This window comes from Halyomorpha halys, unplaced genomic scaffold (genome assembly GCF_000696795.3).
Source record: "Halyomorpha halys isolate HHAL.00 unplaced genomic scaffold, Hhal_1.1 Scaffold582.1, whole genome shotgun sequence".
Lineage (NCBI taxonomy): Eukaryota > Metazoa > Arthropoda > Insecta > Hemiptera > Pentatomidae > Halyomorpha > Halyomorpha halys.
In genome coordinates, this window is record NW_027115659.1 from 1023155 (window position 1) to 1044855 (window position 21701).

General features: G+C 29.9%; 1 protein-coding gene across 10 annotated transcripts in view; it reads right to left on the bottom strand.

Annotated features, from left to right (window-relative positions):
- The window catches only part of Dys (Dystrophin), a 349452-nt gene that overhangs the window by 288349 nt on the left and 39402 nt on the right, over window positions 1–21701 (bottom strand). For 9 of the 10 annotated variants that reach the window (XM_067052674.1, XM_067052673.1, XM_067052668.1 and 6 more), the window contains one exon: window positions 7177–7388. In XM_067052674.1, coding sequence (XP_066908775.1) covers window positions 7177–7317 — 141 coding nt within the window. In that variant the 5' untranslated portion in view covers window positions 7318–7388. Of the gene's footprint in view, window positions 1–7176; window positions 7389–14496; window positions 14522–21701 lie in introns of those variants that run through there. The other variant, XM_067052667.1, reaches the window with a different exon arrangement.

Below are 21701 nucleotides of genomic sequence, written 5' to 3' on the forward strand. Positions count from 1 at the left end.
CTTTTTTTGAATAAAATGAATTTCCGGTGGCATTTACTCGCCATTGTTCAAGACCTCGATTTCAAAGAAATTTCCTGTAGCTGTTGTATAGTCTAGACAAAATTTAACCAACTTAATATACACTCCCCTAATTCATATTTGAAATGTTTCCTGAATTGATTAACCTATATTAGAACTAGATCTATGATTGCTAACAATTTAAACATTAAATCATAAATCAAAGTTGTTTTTTTATTAATTTGATTATTTTACATTAATTAGTTAATTAATACATCAAAGGATTAAGAAATTAATTAAAGACCGGCAAGACTTGGGTGATCGTATAGTTATTTAGCTAAAATAACTAGCAAGAACCGAAAGATATTTAAGACAACACGGAGAGCATGACCGCCAGACTTGAATGCTACCCAACCGAGCCACGTAGAACAGAGGAAAGGTTAACGATGTGGAAATGGGGCTTCTTTCTCGGCCAATTTACAGTTCCAACACACGTGTTGCCCAGCATCAAGGGGCGCTGGTCTTCATGAACCTGGATGGCCGAGCTAGTAGAATCCTTAGTGCATCCAATAGGATTTATTTCTCAAATATCTTGGACTAAGCAAAAAAAGCATACAAATATGTATTCGTATTAAACGAGACAAATATGAGAGCAACCGCTATATAAATTATCAAATTTTTGATGAAATATATCAATATAGTCATGACTATAACAAGTTAACACATAAGTAAAACAATTTCTTTTGTTTGTATATGGATTTCATCTACAATTGTCAATCAAGAATTGCAGTGGATGCTCCTTGGTTTGTAAGAAACAGCCAATTGCATCGGTAATTACAAATATAGACAATATAGGATTACATCAATAAAAGGTTCATGAAGTTCCACTTCCAGTTAAAGGAGCAGTTGACCTTCAACTTGGGAAACCCAACCACAACCTGAAGACTGAAGCCCAGGCTGCCGCAAGACATCCTGTTATATGTTCTATATTTATCAGTTCTGTTATTTTCACTCTAAAACTTTATTTTATTTTATTTTTTCATAAATTAACTTTTTCTTTTTTTTTCATTAGAAATCAATTGTTTATTTTGTTAAATCCATAAATGTTATTGTTTTTGTTATTAACTTTACTTTTATCTTTTATTAAGAATTTTCATTTTAATATATTTATTTCATCTTATTTTTTTTATATTTATAACATTGTGTATAGTGTACCCCCCATAATCAATTTTTACATATTGTACATGATAAAAAAAAATTTCTTCTTACATTAACTATTTCCGATCTGGTATTAAATAAATACATGGACTTCAACAGAACAGCTATTGGATCCCAAGGAAGAACTGGAATAAAAGGTTTACGACCATATCGCTTCGCCAAATTATTACATTATGTTATACGCATGCTTCAAACTTCTTTAATTTGTTTTATACTAACTTCTTCACTAGGATCCACCGTTCAGAATCCATAGGTGAAAAATCGAAAGACCTAAAATGGCTCATGTACTAACCTGTATTTAAATCCTAACACGACTTCCTTTCAATAATAGTCCTTCCCCATTCCTAAATTAGTTGCATTTTGCTTAATATCCAGAGTTACCACCCGTCCCATATAACTGGGACTTTCCTGTTTTATAATGGTTGTCCGGTGTCCCACCGACCACTCATGGGTGTCCTTCAGTGATTCTTTTAGTTATAGCCTGAAAAGAATTTTCACAATAATGGTAATGTAAGATGACTTTGAGAGATTTGATGATTGATGGAAAATAGTTTAATACCAGTTTTAAAGTATCAATGCGCTCCATACATTGTGTTTTTTATTAAACAACAAACTATCGTTTATTAATTTTTTTTGTGTTTTAAGTGTATTAAGTATTTTTTGTTACCATAACGTAATTAGCCTAATAACCAAATATCTAGGAAAATGAAAATTAATTTTCACCAGAATCATTCTTCTGAAAAATTGACACAGTCACTCGATAGGTTTACAAAAATTTTCATTATGATGAATTTACAACTCTAAAATCGTACTTGTAGAGGGATGAACAATACTTTCTATTTTTCCAAATCATCTTATAGTATGTTTCTTCTTCTCTTTCTTTTTTTTCTGAGGGGGGGGAAGTTTAAACGACCTTATGCTCTCATAATGGTTTATTCATAGGGTCTGCCAAGAAATAAAAGTCAACCCACCCAACCTAGATTTGAACCGGCACCTCTTCAGATACGAGAATATGAAGTTAGTGATTCAACAAGCTCGACGCTCGACGTTCTCTTTACATTATGTTTGTTACAACCTGATGGTAAAGTAATTAAGAATACCGAAATTGGAACGTAAAAAAAATGTATATTTCTAGAACAGCATTCCTAACTAGAAGTTGTTCTTCTAATAAGTCAACAAATAGACTGAGTGTCTGACAATTTAATTGAAAATAATTGACAACTGAGCGCCTCTTTCAACAATATCATAATGATAAATTTTGTAATTGCCTGTACTGTTCCACATCACAACCAACTTGTGGCCAATGTCATAATTACTAATTCGACAGGTTGTTTGGAAATATGAACAGTTGACGAACGCTTTCATTATGACATATTAAAATACTTGTTCTCGCTCTCTTTGATGTCGAATTCAATTCAATTCGGCAATGGTCAACACTTCCTCGAAAAATACCAGTCAAAAGGTGTTGTCCTAACTGCCCGGTTTTCATTTGTTAATGATGATAAATACAACAATATTAACTTCAAATATATTTTTAAAAGTGGATGGCTTAGGGACTACAATGTGGTAAGCCACAATTTTGAAAGGAATTAGAATATTATCAATTTACACAATTTTGATCCTTTTTTTCTCTCAACTTTTATTCTTTAAAATTCTCCAACGTTTCGACCCTCAGGCCATTCTCAAGGATACAACCTTCAATATTGATGGCATTGCTTTTTTAAAATCTCAAAAATTGCAAGCTAATTGCCCTTGTCACATATAACTTTTTTAAAAAATTGATATCCTAGATTTAAAACTTTTTTACAAAACACTTTCCCTCTTTCACTTATATTTACAACTTAAAAACAGAACCAACTGTTTTTTAAATTGTAAATATAAGTGAAAGAGGGAAAGTGTTTTGCAAAAAAAGTTTTAAATCTAGGATATCAATTTTTTAAAAAAAAGTTATATGTGACAAGGGCAATTAGCCTGTAATTTTTGAGATTTTAAAAAGCAATGCCATCAATATTGAAGGTTGTATCCTTGAGAATGGCCTGAGGCCTGAAACGTTGGAGAATTTTAAAGAATAAAAGTTGAGGGAAAAAAGGATCAAAATTGTGTAAATTGATAATAAACTAAACCACTCACAAACAATCATATATAAAAAATAATTAATCTAGGAATTAGAATGTTAGGCAAAAGCTCCTCGGTTTATCTATAAAGCTATTTATTCTATTCTTTCGTCGTTAACTTAATGGAATATGAAATATAAATAACACGAATTACGAATCGTAAAATTTGTTGAAACTGCTCCATTCAGAGTTGAGCAAAAATTATTCAATTGACAAGAGACGAATAATTTTTTATTCGAAGTTCGTATTCGATTGACAAGAGACGAATACATTTTTATTTGAATAAAAATACTACTAAACAATCCGAATACTTTTTTATTCGAACATTTGAAATACTATTTCAATCGAATGAAAAATTAGTCGAATACAAAATTCAATCCATTTTGTGAGACTAGACTCAAGTTATCAATCTATTGCTAGGTATTTGAACTCAAGGGGACCTTAAAGGTGTATTTACGTCAAAAACTCAAATTACTATATATTCAATAACATAGGTAAGTGGGTGTTTTTTCTTCTTTTTTAAGTCCCATGGGTGTATAGAGTTTGATATATCGGAGTAGGTAACAAGAATGAGTGGAATCTCTTTTACTGCATTTGAAATGCATTTTAAGAGGTGAACGAGGAAAGGGATAAAAAACGACTGGAAATTGGAAACGTGGATTGCACCTGCTGTCTGATGATGGCTCACCAGGTTCTGAGATGTCAGTAGACAACTAGTAATCCTCAGTCGAGTCTGAGACAGTTTATATGTGTTTGTCGGCTTTGTGAGAGTCCTTTTGGTGTTAATGTCAACTCCATAGATAAGTGGAAGTTAACAACGATAGATTTTTGTAATCTTTAGTGATGATAGATTATATTAATATTGGGAAAATAATTTTCTCTGCACTGTAAGGTACTGAAACACTTCAACAAATTTTGGAAATGTAAAATGATGAAGGTAACCATTATAGATGACAGCACTAGAAACAAATGAAATCTGTAATAGATCTCAATCTGAGCCCCGAAATAGTCAGTTGTGTGCCACAGGCTTGATGGGTCCATTGCCACAGAGGGAAGCGAGCTAAGCCACAAGCCCTGTAGTAGTAATAGTAACCATAATAGTATATTAGTGAAGTGCTGATTGGATCCTAGCCTCTCCAATTAGAGCTTTGTGTTAATTGATTCTAGTAATTGCCCTCAAGCAGTCTAGTACGCCACTGCTACAGGATAGGCCGCATAATGTCTACGGTGAATCTTCTTTCAAAGTTAAATGTATTGTTTATAATTCAAATACGCAAGTTACCGATTTCAAGGCATAAAATGACATAAAAATAAACGAAAATCTTCATTAAAAAAATAGAATATTTAAGATAAACTATGTTAATAATAATTTTCGAAAGTAGACAGTTTCAAATACCTCAACTCAACAACAATAATAATAAGAGATCATCGGACTGAAATGGACCAGCGTATAACAAGTACGGGCAGATTCTTCTCTTTTTTCAAGAATACTAAAATCTCGAAAAATCTTCACAAATCTGAGGCTAAGGGTGTTTAGAATGTCATGATAAAGGCAGCTCTAATATACGGTTGCGAGACCTGGGCTCCAACAGGTACCCTTAAAAGCCAATCAAATTTGAACGGAAAGTCCACCGTACATGGTGAAAATCAGAACACATGGAGGAGAACTGCTTGAAGAAACTGTTCAGTAAATAACTCATGATATGAAGGTAAAGATGGTCGAGACATGTCGCTCGAAGCAATCCACCAGGAGGAGGCTTCATCATTTTATATTTCCAAAATTTGTTGAAGTGTTTCAGTACCTTACCGTGCAGAGAAAATTATTTTCCCAATATTAATCTATCATCACTAAAGATTACAGAGGCCAAAAACTAGATCGATAAACAGAATCGACAAAGATGCAAAAGAACTGCATGCAGCAAATTGGAAAGCAATAGCCCAAGAAGGCATACGTGAAGAAGGCTGGTAAGGACGACCAAAGATCTACAAGGTCTGTATAGCAAACAAAAAAAAAAACGATAAGTTGAAGATCGATTATCAGTTACTAATTTGGTTTGGGTTGTTTATTAATATATAACAATAATTAGTTAATTTATTAAAGTGAAAATTCAACACTCTCATCGGATATGATCGATGAGCTTTTTAGTTTCTCTCATTTATACGAAAATAATAAATAAATAAAATAAATTTATATGATTTTACAAAGTACTGAGAGCTTTTTGAAATTTACTATTGAGGGTATATCTTTTAGTACAGCAATAAACCTCCAGCAATGAATCGCTATTCATTCAGTTATACTACACCATCCAACCATCAAATGATATCGCCGTTCTGTAATACACTGTAACACTTGCCATCTTAGTTACTATACCCTATAACTTCAGCTTTACTAATAAAGGATGTTGATAAAGATCCCGTAATGCTTTTAATAATTATTATAAGGGAAGTAGAATATTTCATCTCGATAACAACTGTAAAATAACTAATAGTCAACATCTTTGTTTTGTACTTGTTTCTCAATTTGTGTGAACAACAATCAATTTCTGATTATTTGCAATGCTTTTTTTGCTTAATATATTTTACGGAAAAGTCAGTTTCTAAAAAAAATTATCCGGGGATATTGGTCAGTGGTGTGGGACTCATACGTAAGGCTTTTTCTAAAAAGTTTTTATACAATGGTTACTAATGTAATAAAATATCTGCAGAAGTTAGGCTCTTGTTTTGGAACGACAAAAAGTCATAGTCATAAGTTAGTTGTCCTTATGTATATAGTTATAAAATATAAATGTTTTTTCTCTTACTGCTATAATATTTTTATCGAGCGTTCAGGAAAATATCAAAAGTAAAGTTAAAGTAAAAATATCGAAATTATGCAAGATATGTTTTGTAGACGATATTTGTAAAATGGCCGTTAAAAGCACTCTACAGTAAACTACACTTTAAAAGAGGGGCAGATAGAATACTGGGCATTGCAATTAGTTAGTGAATTTCCAATTAATATTTATTTTAAAATGGTCATTAGAATAGTTTAATATGATTTAATAGTGCATTGCCCCAGTAATATTCCTGCTTCAAATCTGAACTTAGTCGAAATTTCAGGTTTCACTTATATTATTTTTATTTTTTTGTTTTTAATAATTTATTTATTGTTATTTACACCATACAACAAGTAAATTTGCTGTAGGTGACATAGTGACACGGTACAAACATGTGGAGAATCTACCCACTGATAGAACTCCAATAACATTTCTAGAGGAGAAGATCTCGAGGCCATCTTCTTTTCAGACGCCTAGGAGGATTATTAGGTAATGAAGGAGAAGCCAGGTTAGAAACCAGTGGATTTGGGTGGTTGAGAAGTTTGTTATGGAAGGAACAGTATCTGGATCTGGCCAAATTGGCAACATATGGAACATTGAGGTCCTGATGGATGACTTGATTTGTGACAAAGTAAGGAGCATTAAGGATTTTACGAAGGATTTCGGACTGTAAGGATTGGATTACTTATATATACTTAAGTTCTAGAAAATAATATAGTATTAATGTGGGGAAAAGATGGTTGGAAGGTGCAGTCAATGAAGTAGAAATTACCACAAATAAATAAAACTGTGGCGAAGTTTCGGCCTAAACTTTAGACCTTGAGAATTTTCCGCTAAGCACCATACAGGGTTCCCTCTTAGCGGAAAGTTCTCAAAGATTCTATGAACAATAATCCCAGACCATCTTCTCCTTACATTGAACCTATGTTCAACATTAAGCACATCGTTGAAATATTAATATTTTTGTATGCATTAATATTGTTAGAAAACTTGTTTCGATGAATTAAACATTATAGGAATATTGGACTTACCTTCTGCTCTCTCATCTGGGCCTCGAGGACATCCGCAGTATTGCCAACAGGAGGCATCCTGGCGAACCTCAACTCCATCCTCGACAGCCAGGCGTCCACTTCGGCTCTCTTCGCTTCGTACCTCTCGGAGTCGGCCAGCATGGCGTCCAGCTCCGTCTTCCGCTGCAGAACCTTACTGTTGGCCTCATCCCAATGTTCCCGCAGCCTGCTCACTGCAATATACCATTACTATTAGTTTAGATACAAAGGTGACTCTTCCGTTACTTGTGCATCCATGGAAATAGCAAACGGCATATATTTGGTGCAATGCTTAACAACCAAGCAAGCGTATGCCAGATAAATTAATTACATGTATAATAATAGACCATAAGAATTTAGACATAACTTAAAATTGATAATGAAACTTCTGTATAACAGACACCCACAAAGAAGGTTATTTTAATCGTTATGCAGAGGTGTCCGTTAATAAGGGGTTGACATAAAATGCATTAAATTGATGGCCAGAAGCCGAATAAAAATCGTCTGTTAACAAGAGGTTATACTAAGAGATGCCCACTAAAAGAAGTTTCACTGTAAACATTCCTTGTTCGAGTATCTATTACGATTCTTTCAAGCAGAAAAAGCTTTATTTTTTAAAACATGACTAAGATATACTTTGTAATCAAAGGCTATGAAGGCATAGTGGACTAACATTCTTTACTTATTTTAAATAAGATCTAAAATTGTATTTACAAAATTTCCTCATAAACATACCAGCAAATAATGTTCCAGACGGTTAGGAAATTTTCAGATAGATCAAAGTGGGGAGGAGTTTCATTTACTATTTTTTATATATAATTTAAATTTAAATATTAAAAAAAAATAACTGGGATAGAAAATCGTATCGCTCAATGTTCAAGCGATAAACATTCTTAGTTTAATATTTTTAACTTCTAGGATAATAATAATAACTAATAACGTAAGCATCTAAATAGTTTAATGTGTGAATTAGGGCTCTGTTTCAATTTTTTTAAATAGAAGCAATATATTAACAAACAAATTTTCAAAAATTAAAATATTGGAATAAATAATAATACACAATCCCTAAGATTTAAAGTAATATACTAATAAATTTACGAAATAATTGGAAGCGATTGGATAAATTCTATAAATTTTGGGCCCATTTATGAGATCTTGACTACTGTGTTCAAAATATCATTTTCCAGTAGAAAAACTGTGCCAAATTTTAAGAAAATTTGAGACGTTGATGCCCAAAAATTGACATGGAATGAACCTGACATCAAAAACAAGAAAATTTTCGGCTTCATTGCTGAAGGTAGAGAGGTTTTATATTAAAACAGAAAATGAAAAAAACATTTACAGGAATCAACATTTTCCTTCCCATTATACTTTTGAGATATAAAGGAAAAAAACTTGGTTTTGAGTCTGCGTGTCGGCCTGTAGCAAAGTTTGTGCGTAGGGGATGGTATCGTTAATCCGATTTAAATGAAATTTTCAGAGATTGTGGAAGTAGTGCTTTATACGTAAACATTTTTTCCATGTTACACCTATGCAAGTATTTCGAAAACGACTCTTCCTATTCGGCCCAAATTAGGAGGAAAGTAAGGAATAAGAGTAAAATGGGCAAAGTATACATATATAATACCTTTTTTACATACGTATATTCACGTATATGTAAAATAAAATATATATGTGTGTATAAAGGATGGAGTTATTAATGTCTATGTACTTGGCTGACGTTTGTAATCGTTCAATATTAATTTTAATAATTTGGATGAACAGAAATTCAGTGTTAGAAGAATGTAATTGAGATGCCTAAAATAAAATAATGCTTAGAAGCAACGAAAAATCATTTTTAAAATAAAAAAAGGCAAATATTTAAGTGGTATTTAAGAACCTTATTAACTTTATAAAGAATTTCATAAGATTTATGATTTCTAATACAGCTGTGGTTAAATTCGCTTACGAACTTCTAGAGTACTGACAAATAAAGTGTAATTAATATGTAACACTGAATAGCCAAAACGTATAATTAAATTCAAATTGTGTTAACTAAATTACAATTCCAAATTAACTAAAAGTAACATGTACATAACTTCATTTGGAGTCGAGTTAGAATAATTTATTAACCAGAATAATTTGATAAAATGATGTACTGCTTTGAATAGACAGGGAGATAGAGAGAGAGAGAGGAAATTAACTGATAAAAGCCACACTACAAGGACTAATCGATTGATGAGTCGAATTGAGTATTCGACGCCTGACAGTAGAAGTCCACATCAAGTGCAACACCGTTCATTGAATCCAATGTCTTTAATAGTATCGTAACAGATCGGATTATCTAGACTGAAAATTGTATAGCATGGCTTATACAAATTAGAATAAAAAGTGGTACTTTCGTTCTTTATAAAAATATATCATTGTGGCATCTTTATGTCCTCCAAATTAAATGGAATGAACGCCTTCTTTTTAAGTACAATAATACGATGATGGATATTTTCTTTTAAGATTAATAATACGATGAAAATCACCTTTACCCTTCGTCGTAAACCTACCGTCTGCCATACAGTCTGCTTTAATAATTTTGATCCTACCCCTGTGTAAAAGATCCGCTATCTTGGACTACATCTGGACAAACGACTAACCTGGAATCCTCACACAAGACTCAAAAGACAGGAAACTGCACGTCGATTTCGACTATTACAGCACTTACTGGAGAAACGGTCAAAACTCCCAATTCATTACAAAAGACTGATCTACTTGACTGTAATAAAGCCAATCTGGACATATGGAGTTGAGCTTTGGGGCTCCACTAAACCTTCGAATCCCTCTCGTATCCAATCCTTATAATCCAAAATCCTCAATGCTCCTTAAATTTTTAAAAATAAAATTATACATAAAAACCTTAATGTTCCCTATGTAACCGATCTAGCCCGAACCAGATATCATTCCTTCCATTATAAACTCCCTAACCACCCAAACCCACTAGTTTCTAACCTTGCCTCCTCTTCCATTCCTGACAATCCTCCGAGAGGCCTAAAAAGAAGATGGCCACGAGACCTGCTAATCTAAAACGTCATTGGAATGCTACCAATTGGTAGTTTCCTACACGCCTGTAACACTCCAATTTAACTGAGATAAAATTTACTAAATGTATTACAATGTACAGTTGTAAGTAGCAATAAATAAATAAATTTAAAAAAAAAAAATACGATTGATGGACTTAATCTCTTTTAGTCCAGTCGAATTTTTCATTTTTTTTTTTTTCATTTTTTCTTATATATTTACCCCAGTTCAGTTTACTTCTATGTATCTTATTATCCTACATTGTCAACATATTTTTAGTTGCTTTGTACTTTTTATAGCCCTAATGAAGCCCTGGGAAGTGGGGGTGAAATGTAAGCAAATAAATAGTTGTAATCAATTTTTTTTTTAATATAAGAAGATGGTCAGGGTTACGGTCAAAAAAAGAAGAACAGATAGTTTAAAACTATTGCTAATACTTTTCAGGGCTTCATCAGGGCTAAAAAGATACAAAATAAAAACTGAGAATATAACAATAATAAGATAATTTAAGCTAGGATAAATATTATGTAAAAATAAAGCGATAAGAAATTTCATATAAATAAAAGGAAGGAAGACATAAAATAGTATCAGTATAAAATAAACTTGAATAAACAATAAGAATAAAAAATAAGTAACAATGGCAAGAGTAAAATTTTTTTAAAAATACGTAAAATATACAGTTAAAAAAGTACAGGAGATGTACATAAAACAAAAACAATACGGGGGGGGGAAGTGGGGCGAAACGTCGGACATTAAAATAGTTTTAAACTATTTGTTCTTCTTTTTTTGACCGCAACCCTGACCATCTTTCTATATTTAAATCTTTACGGTCAACTATATATACATATATACAATTTTTTTTCCTTTTTTTGACTATACCCCCGACCATCTCCTCTATATTCAGAAAAATAGGGTCAATTTATATGCATAAAAACGTAAAATTTTAACTCGTTTTTCATTAAGTGATAAAAATTTTGAAAAACTTACTGCGCGAAAAATTATCAAATCCCTATTTAAAATAGAGTAAATTTACTAATATTTTAAACCTTATAGAACTTTTCATATTCAAGATGGAGTTTTTCAAACCCCAATTTTTCAAAAAATATCGAGGAACGACATTTTGGGAATATATTTTAGAAAATATCATGAAAACTACCCGAGTACATCATCAAGGAGAAACTTTTTTTTTTAATATTTGTATTTATTGTGACTATTGAAAACGTGTGATAGCAGGCCAGACATCGTGAGTTACGGGGCCGATAGGACAGGAGTGGGTGTTGATACGTGAACCTACCCCGATAGTGTTGCGTGTATTCCAGTGAATCTCTTCATCAGCCTATTGTCTTCCTCTAACACAGAAATTTAGCTTATCGCAGTGTAACGGGGTGCCCAGCCTTACAGTATCATATTATGAGAGTCAACAGGATTTGTAGCGAGTATTCATCGAAATTTATCAAAACGCAGAAGTGATATGAGCTGAATTTGCAATGAAATGAAATAATCATAGAGTAAATGCGCAATATAAGTAGACACTTAAACAAAAATATTTAAATTTTTTTAGTATTAGGATATTATTTCACTTATTTACAACTTATGGGAAGTACTTGTTCAAAAATTTACTTTTCCTAACTTTTTCTTTCCGCTGTCTTTATGTTCTTTTTGAGGTTTTAGTATATCCTATTTTATCTTTCCTATTACCTGATAAAAAGAACCGAAGTGCTTAAAATTTATACATTGAAAGTCTCGGCGATACTATGTCCCTTCCATAATATCTAATTCCTCATAGTATTATTGGGTAAGTAACAACATTTATGACTGTACAAAAATACACAGAGTAAATTTGACGTTCGACTATAATGGTATTATACAGAAATTACCTATTCTAATAACATTTCTACATTAGGTCTCGAAGCCGTCTTCTTTACAGACGCCTCGAATGATTGTCAGGAATGGAAGATGAATAAAGGTTAGAAACTAGTTGGTTTGGGTGGTTAGGGAGTTCATAATGGAAGGATTGATATCTGGTTCGGGCTAGATCGGTTACGGATGCAAGCTCTTTATGGATGATGTTATATTGAGGATTTTACGAAGGATTTTGGATTGCAATGATTGGATACGAGAGGAATTCAAAGGTTTAGTGGAGTCCCAAAGCTCAACTCCGTATATCCAGATTGTCCTTATTACAGTCATGTAGATCAGTCTTTTGTAATGAATTGGGAGTTTAGACCGTTTGTCCAGTAAGTGCTGTAATAGTCGAAATCGACGTGCAGTTTCCATTCTTTTGAGTCTTGCGTGAGGATTCCAGGTTAGTCGTTTGTCCAGATGTAGTCCAAGGTAGCGGATCTGTTCGACAGGGGTAAGAGCAACATTATTAAGGGATACAAACCAGTAGGTCAGTCGGTAGTTACAATATTAAAATACAGATTACACTCAATGAATTTAATACGTCATAGACCATACTTCAACGTTTAATATATAAATTAAACACTCTCCGGTTTTTATTGTGACCTGGATGTAGGGAACAAAAAAATTTACAACAATTGAAGGTCAAAATGTAATTTTCATTCTATTTTTTTTCAACCCTGTACAAATCAGCTATATGAAATTATTTGAAACTAATATCTTATTCATTATCAAATTTAGAGAAAAGAGAGATTAGGATTCTATCTATCGGAGTTCGAAGACAATGTTAGAGTACCATATTATGCATACGTGTTTCTAAGTTTCTCCAGATAACTAACATACATATATTATAATACACAAATCATAAAATTATAGATAAAATATTTCTTTGTAAAATTTAAAATTGCATTAAAATTTTTAATAAAATATTTCAAATATTAAATTGGCAGTTTTATTTTTAAATAAATTAGGATTTTATACTTTTAAACCCACTAGTACTAAGTAAAGGAATGTAAAAACTAATAATAATATTTTTTAAATAATCTCTTTTTAATAAACAAAAAGAGGAAAAGGTAAAGAAATCAACTGAATAAGTCCCATGCATATTAAATAATCTTTTACAATTCCACTTCAAACATTAAATAAAACCAAACTTGACAAGCTTACTGGGTCAAGGGTAAAATATTTATACGTATGGAACATCTGACAAGGAAAATGATTCAAACCCAGAAATTTTCTTTGGAGTACAATTAACTTTCAATTAAATAACCCAACGATTTTTTAAAAATATAAATCGATCTTATTTTTAAAAATTAATTAAGTATAGATAAAACTGTACTACGATTTTATTCACCATTTCGATACACCATTCTCTAAAACATGCGCAATTGTTAACGAACTAAAGCAGACATTTTCGCAATTACTTTATACTGCGATGTCCTAAGTTTCCTCGGGTTAGTATATACTATATAATATCCTTTGCTACACTCATGCTGAACATAATGTCATCTATACCCTCTTTAGTTTTATGGTAGGTATTTAGTGATCATGCAAATAAGTACCTCTACGAATTATCCATGTGAGTAATTACTTTGTACCAACCGATAAGGGAAAAATCATTAACAAATTTTGCGGCTAAAACATTAATGGTCGTTAAAAATAAAATTTCAGTTAGAACAAGAGATAAAAAATTACCGTGGTTATATAATATTTTTAAAAAATGGCGTTAAATATAGTATAGGAAATAACGAGTTTTACGATTGGACGGCCCAATAAATAAACAGGAGACAATTAAATTCCATATAAATTTAGTATATAATGTAATATATAATATAAAGGAGTTTGTTTACTAATGTAGTACACAGATTACTGAAAATATTTTAACATGAAAAATTATTTACAATAAAAAGACATTTCAGTAGGAATAAAAAAAAAAAAAAGAATAAAAATCATACAATAGAATTTCTTGTAACTTGAGACAAAAAAAATTTACTTCCCGTGCTTCTGTACAAATATGATTGGGGTGATGATGCGAACCCAAAACCACGTGTTAAGTATGAAAAGGCCTGTTTCTCAAACTCAATTTTTAATTAAAATAAAAATATATACATTTTTTAATTAAAATTCCAGAGATAATGAGATAATTAAGATGAATATTAAAATCTGATTTGGCCATTGACTAAAATGACAGAATTTAAGAAAAAATAGATAAGAAATGAACAAAAAAGCATAGAACTAGCTTATATTGAACTAACTTCAAAAAGAGTAACAAAAACATAATATTGTTTTTCTTAAAAAACGGACCTTTTCAAATTCTTTTTTAAAGTGCTCACTCTTGCAGTTCAAATTTACCTTTAACCATCTCCATCAAATGATAGAGCAGGTCTTGACAGCTTTTAACAGGTTCTGTAATGATAAGACATAATAGATGTATGTAGCTTAAGTCATAACTGATAATGAGGTATTCGTACAAAATAACATTTGTATAAATATTATGAAAATAAATTAAAAAATGGTAAATAATTAATAAGTTCAATAAAACTGCTACTTATTGAACAAAATAAAAAAATAAATATCAAAAAGAGAAAAACATCATAAAAAGTTAATTATATTAATCTTAGACACTGAAAAATAATTATAAATATAAACATTGTAAAAGCATAATAATATAAGGAATTTCAGGGAAAAGGTCAATCTGAAAAATAAATAATATGTAAGAGAGAGAGAAAACGTTAAAAAATTAGACTTAAGAATACAAAATAAAAATAATGTAAACATTTGAGGCAGAATCAAAATTTATAATTTAAAAGAAAAGATTTTATCTCAGTTAGTTTAATGTGATTTTTTATAAATTATTTTTGCTTTGTTTAACCATTTCATTTGAGACAGTGTGCATTCAATAAAAAAAAATATCCAAATAATTAATCGGCCCCACATACGATTCACTATTTTTGGACATATGTTATATTTTTTAGGCATGTAAAATATAGAAACAGTGAATTAAATTTAGAGTGGATTAATTATGTTAAATCTCTACCGCTACAACCTATGAAAGGGTTCAGGGGTTCAGTAATTTGTAGTAATTTAGGAAATATTGAAGGTCTGGGCCCTGTTTCATAGTAAAGTACAAACTAATATTATTAGTCTTGCAGATTTATCTTAATTCAATTACACAGACTTGTACAATAGTAACTTGTACTAAAGTATTTTTTAATTCCTCTAATATCACTAATAGTCATCCCTATCATGAAAGTATTAGTATTAGCATTATTACCACACTAGTTTCTACACTTGTACTATGAACTAATACTATTAGCTTTCATTATGAAGCAGGGCCCAGGTGGTAAAACAAATTAATAAAAAAATTTTATTTTTTAAAACATTAAATTAGAACAAAAATAAAATTAGAAAGAAGATTAAAATTTTAATGAGGTGTAGATAGTTGACCGTAGATTACTGATTGGAGAAAATGAGGGGAGCGGTTTTGTTTAACAGTTTTAACCAACATTCCCCGAAAGACAGAATGATGAAGACCTGAAAGTTAGGTCGAAACGTCGCCATAAATAATTTTTTTTTTCAATTTAACCAGGGTGGGCGAATAAAGTATGAGTGAGAAAATAGTAAAAAATGTGATACGTTAATATAATCTAGTATAGGCCTCAGTATAAACTTGAATTATAAATGTAAGTTAATATAAAATGCTATACTGCGAAATCTACATCTTCCACAGAAATTTATTTTTAAGGAGCTTTCATGCGAGGGCGGTTAAATTAGTATAAGTAAGAATAGAACTAAGGGTATCATAAGCAAGGCGACCCCTTGCACTTTAATAGGAATTCTACATTATCTTAAAAAAAAAAATAAATAATTTTTATGGAAAACAGTAATACGCCCAAAAATAACTTGTCCTCCTCCTGTGGAGGAGCTATACATTTTACACTAAATACTTAATTTTATAAGTAATTTAAACCATGTACGAGCATATTAAATAACTATCCTTAATGCACCAGAATTTCATATGTTCAAACAGGAAATTATTAACATAAATATACAACCACAAACGTACAAAAACATAAATTGTTAGTCTAAACATAAACAAAATTAGAAAAAAAAAAGTGTATTGTATATATTTTATTTTTTCATTAAGAGTATCAATTGCTCAATTCTATATCAGTTATAATTTATTTTTATTTACTCATTTTTTATTTTTATTGTCCAGGTTTGTAAGAATTTTTTTACTGTTTTAAAAACTATAATTATGAAAAACTAAAAATGAAATTCAAATCAAATGTATCACACATAAGATATTTGCACCATAATATTTATTGATTACTTGTAGCAAAGTGTATATAATAATTAAAAATTAACTATAAAAATAGCCTAAAAAGCCTGTAAAACACTTACTCAATCCCAACATTTATAAAAAAATATATACCCTTTGTTAAAATTAATCATTATTTTGTCCAATTAACAAAATCATCCACTTTGTCAAAATCAAACAGATAAATATTCCAACAACAAAGGACACAAACAAGGACTTAAAAAAAAATAGAATACATTTAAATATATAATTAGTTTTTTTATCTATTTTTATGTAAAGTATCACTGTTTAAATATTGTTTGAACATGAATAAATATTAAATTTAATTAGTGAATGTACGTTTATTTTATTGTTACGTAATGTTTATTTTCTTTGTCTTGTACATACATTATTTATTTATTTATTTTTTATTATTATTATTCTAAATTTATTTATTCTTATTTATATTCTTCTTTTATAATTATATGTATTGTATGAACGAATATTTGAACACTAATACTTCATGATCTTAATTTATGGCAGATTGTATTAATTCTCTTTAATAAAATTTTAAAAAAATATTAAAGTTAAATCAATAATTGTTTGCATAAATATATACTTTATACAAATACATAATATTATTCAAGCACTAGACATTGACACTTTTCATAAAAATAAACAGGAAAAAGAAAGTGTGAAAATAAAATTACCCGCCACTGAATATTAAGTTTATTATGAAGTTTCATGAGAAAAAGAGAATTAAATTAATTTAATTTTCGCTATAATTATTACTTTGGTGTTTGCAGAAATAAATCTCGCAATTCTGAATAATGGATACAGTTGATAAGTCGGGTGTTAATTATTAGACAAACAGCTTTTATCTGCCTCAAGCAGAAGCACATTTATTTCAAAGGAGCGTTAAAATTAAAGGCATAATTAAAATGAAAGATATTTCATACTGTGTTCAAGGTACCTGCAGCTTCGGCCGTTTTGCAAAGCACAATATGTTTTTTTTACTATCCTGTTAATTATGATTGTTTATTGTTATAAAAAACTAAAATTGTTTATATACTACAATAATTTAAACAATTTTAGATATGATGCATATGTATGTACTGAAACTATAAGTATGTATCTGAGATGTTTTTTGTTCATATTTTTTTTTTTTTTTTCAAAAATGTTTCAAATGATTTTTATTTGAGTCAAATGAGTTTATTAAACTCAATAAAAAAATATAAATATAAATATTAAATACTCCTTAATATTAGCTAAGTCTTATCTCTATTTAAGACAGAATTTATAGTTTGACAGAACTTCGATGTCGAATTTTCAAAATGGCATCCTCTAAAGTACTTTAAATTTTATATGCTCTCACATTTTCAATTATAGTGAAAAATGATTAAATATAAAAAATAAATAAGCATTTGATAATTAACTTAACAAGATAACAGGAAACATATTTATTTTATCAGGAGAAAATAGTCGGGGGGTTCGAAAAACCACACAAATTATTTGTGCCGACTTTCCGACCTAAATCTCAGGTCTTTATCAGGACTGAAAGATAAAAAGAGATAAGAACCTTAATTCAGAGAAAAATAAAATAATAACAAACAAACAAGCAAATATGTTTGTTATTACGTTTTTATTATTGTTGATATTACATAAATATTGGCTATTATTTTATTTTCATTTTTATTTTTCTCTGAATTGAATCTGAAAGGTTGTTATCTCCTTTTTATTTTCCAGCTCCAATCAAGACATGAAATTAAGTTCGAAAGGTCGGCGAAAAAAATAAGTTTTATTTATTTGTGTATCTTTCCTGACAGCATTCCCAATCATCTTCTCCTCATATCAATCTATAATCATGTTCGTTTACTGTAACGTTGTATAAAGATATCCGAAAATACTAGAGGTAATAAGGACGTATTGTATACCGTTAGAAAGGCAAAGATTTATAAATAAATAATATTTAGCATATATCCCTAAATCCATAAATATATCTATTCTAACCACTTTCATCCTACCGAGCGCATGCGCAGTATGTTTTCTATGTGTCACCAATCTCATTAATGCCTTCATGTCACAATATTTATTAAATAGTTAGTTTTTATATTTTAACTAACCTATATTTACCTAACTTTTCAGTTGACAGGCAACTACCACGATAAAATGTTGGTCTGATATTATACTTTGAGATATGGTGGATTCCACGCCATAAATTAGTCTACTGTTTCTGTAAAATGGAGGACAAGTTTCGCGTCAGATAAATATGTCAATGTAGAGCGATACGTCGTTATTTTGTCAAACTTCCAATTTCGAAAACAGTGATGTAATTATAATCAACGTTGAACAAGACAGAGAGCATTCTGCGTTTTCTGTACGGATACCTATCTCGTCTGCGTACGTTCCAGCTGAGTCGGCCCAAAGCAATTTGCTATAAGTATACATAATGTATAGAATATATACAGTTATTGATCCCTGAGGTACTCAGGTCGTGACCGGGCTCATAGAACAGGACTTACCGGAACAAAAAAGAATACATATATATTTTGTTCTTACTGAATCAAATACATTATTAATGTATAATATACACGTTATTCACCAAAATAAATTCATAAAATGTTGATTTCTTTTTGTTTGAAAAACTATAAATCGAAAAATAATGGACGTAACGATTTCTAATTAAACTCATAACTGGAGAGTTCGATTTAATGCATTGTAAAGTATTATCAGATAATTATCTTCTTAGAAGTTTCCATGGTATTTCCAAAATATGTTTTTAAAAAGGTCGATTTTTTCGTTATTCGGGAAAAAAAGTCATTAAAAAAATAAACTACAAATCTAATCGATGATTAAACCGTTTTTAAGGCACAGTTCTAATTTTAGAGTAAATCGAACAATTGTATGTAATTAATGGTATTATTTTTTTAATTATTTGAAAAAAATTATAGTTTATTTTTTAAAAAATACCATTTTCTTTCTTCAAATTTTCTAAAAAATTATAGTAAGGATCTAAGAAAAATTTGAGGTTTTTACTAGTCAAATAATCTTATAAGAAATATTTGATTGGATTTTTAAAAATATTTATATATACCTACTAGATATATTAATAGTGGTTCCTGAAATAAATATTTTCAAGTTCTTTTAAATTAAGCAAAGGGCATTCACAACGATGATGCTTAAGCCTGAAGCTAATGTAGTAAAGATAGCTTATAAAAAAGATGTAATAAAACCAATCAGAGAGAGAAGAAGGTTTGAATAAGCGTTGATACAGTTGGATTTGATTATGATGGGGGTTATGAAGGAGTAGTCACCAATTTAACGGTCACCGATCAAAGGCTCTCAGATCTTTATTATAAAAGCCCTTTACAGAACCATTTGGCTAAATATACAACTCTTATAAACCTTCTATAATTATCAAAATAGCAGCCAACTATAATATTATCGGATTAAATACTTTAAAATAATAATTATCTATAATAACCAGAGATGTTATTTTAATGTGATGAAACATTCAAAATATGTATTTATTTTTAAATACATCCGTAGAAAAAACATAGAAATGTTCAATTAAAAAAAATTCAAACAACTTTTTAATTTGTTAAAAGAAGATTTTAAGAAAATCATAAAATTTATAAAAACAAAATATTTATTGGAATGTTTATTTTAATCTGCCATCCTCATCTTTATCATCATAATAAATTTGCAAGTAAGATACATCTTAAAGTTTTCAAAAATAAGTGGCCCACAATCGTGTCGCAAAATCATTTTCTATCGACTAACAAAATAGATGTCCACATATGGTAATTAAAAACAATAAAAATCCTAAAACTAAACTAAAACTTTTAAAAAGGTAGATGTTTATTTTAGGTTTTTAAGAAACCTAAAAAAAAACATTGTTCTATCCCAATAGTAGATTAACTATAACCTTTTCATGTATACATTTCTAACAAAATCTTAAATGTAGCGTAGGTTAATTTATTAATTAATCAATTAATTAGATATTCACATAATTAAAGATTCACGCCGTTTTCCAATTTCAGGCGCTCTTTTAATATTGCTCAATTAAACTATATTAGAGTCTCTTCCGGTTTTATGCAAATATTTCAAAAGTGATGTAAGACCGTCGTTCTCTGGGGCAGGTCCAGCCGGGAAGAATGGCCTTTTTTTGGGTTATGATCTCTCTTGTGAGATTGAAGTATCTATGTAGATGTTATAATTTATAACATTTATAATGTTATAAGGTTCAAGAATAAACGTTAATAATTTTTTTTTTTTTTTACACTTTATGCCATTCGACAATAAAACCTACGGGAGTAACCTAGTCTGAAACATTCGAGATATGAAAAACACAATGTAAGTGCAATATTAAGTGAAAGTATTCAGAATCAGATGAAATTGAGACTAGACACATTTTATACTGATTCCTAACTTTTCTCTTAATTTAAACCAAACAGAGCCGTTTTTAAAATATAGATTTGTCGAGAAAAATATTTTTACGGATCTGTAAGGGAAAGTAGTGAACGAAACATTTAGTAGATATGGAATCTACAAGGCATCCTAAGAATTTAATCAATATCGGGTTAACGGTTCGACTGATAGACTATTGTCTATTGGATATTTCCAAACACAGATTTGACTATAGACATACAAACCAGGAATCAATATTGTGTCATGATGTCTAAATTGTAAAATCCAAATGATAAGTTTAATTATGATGGTATAATTTCTTCCTTTTTTTTTTTCTTCTAGAATTATAAGATCTCTTACATTCAGAAGTTAAAAAGAAAAAAAGTATAAATTAGAAGGAAATATATGGACTAAATATTTACTTAGAAATTTTTTTAAAAAGCTAAAATATTTAAAAAATACAGGTGAATAATATGGACTAAAATATGTCTTTATAAAAAATAAATGAAGAAAAAATTAGTTATGAAAATTAATTGAGGTTCTTATTTTAGGAGAATAATTCGTAAAGATGAGTTATACTGTTTCATGTTTGGAAGACAAATAGAAGCTCCTGAAAACTTTCCGGACTCTGATAAATGAAATCAATAGCCCAGCTAAATGAGCTCCACACAGAGAGTACGATCGTTCCAATCTCAAATATTAATACAGATGAACTCATCAATCCAGTCAACAAAACTTTCCACACTTCAGGATTGCCTATTGTATTAACAAGGTATGGAATGAATCCAGTGGCTTGGGAGGAGGAGGGAAGAAATTGGGGCAGAAAATTAAACATGGATACTGAATT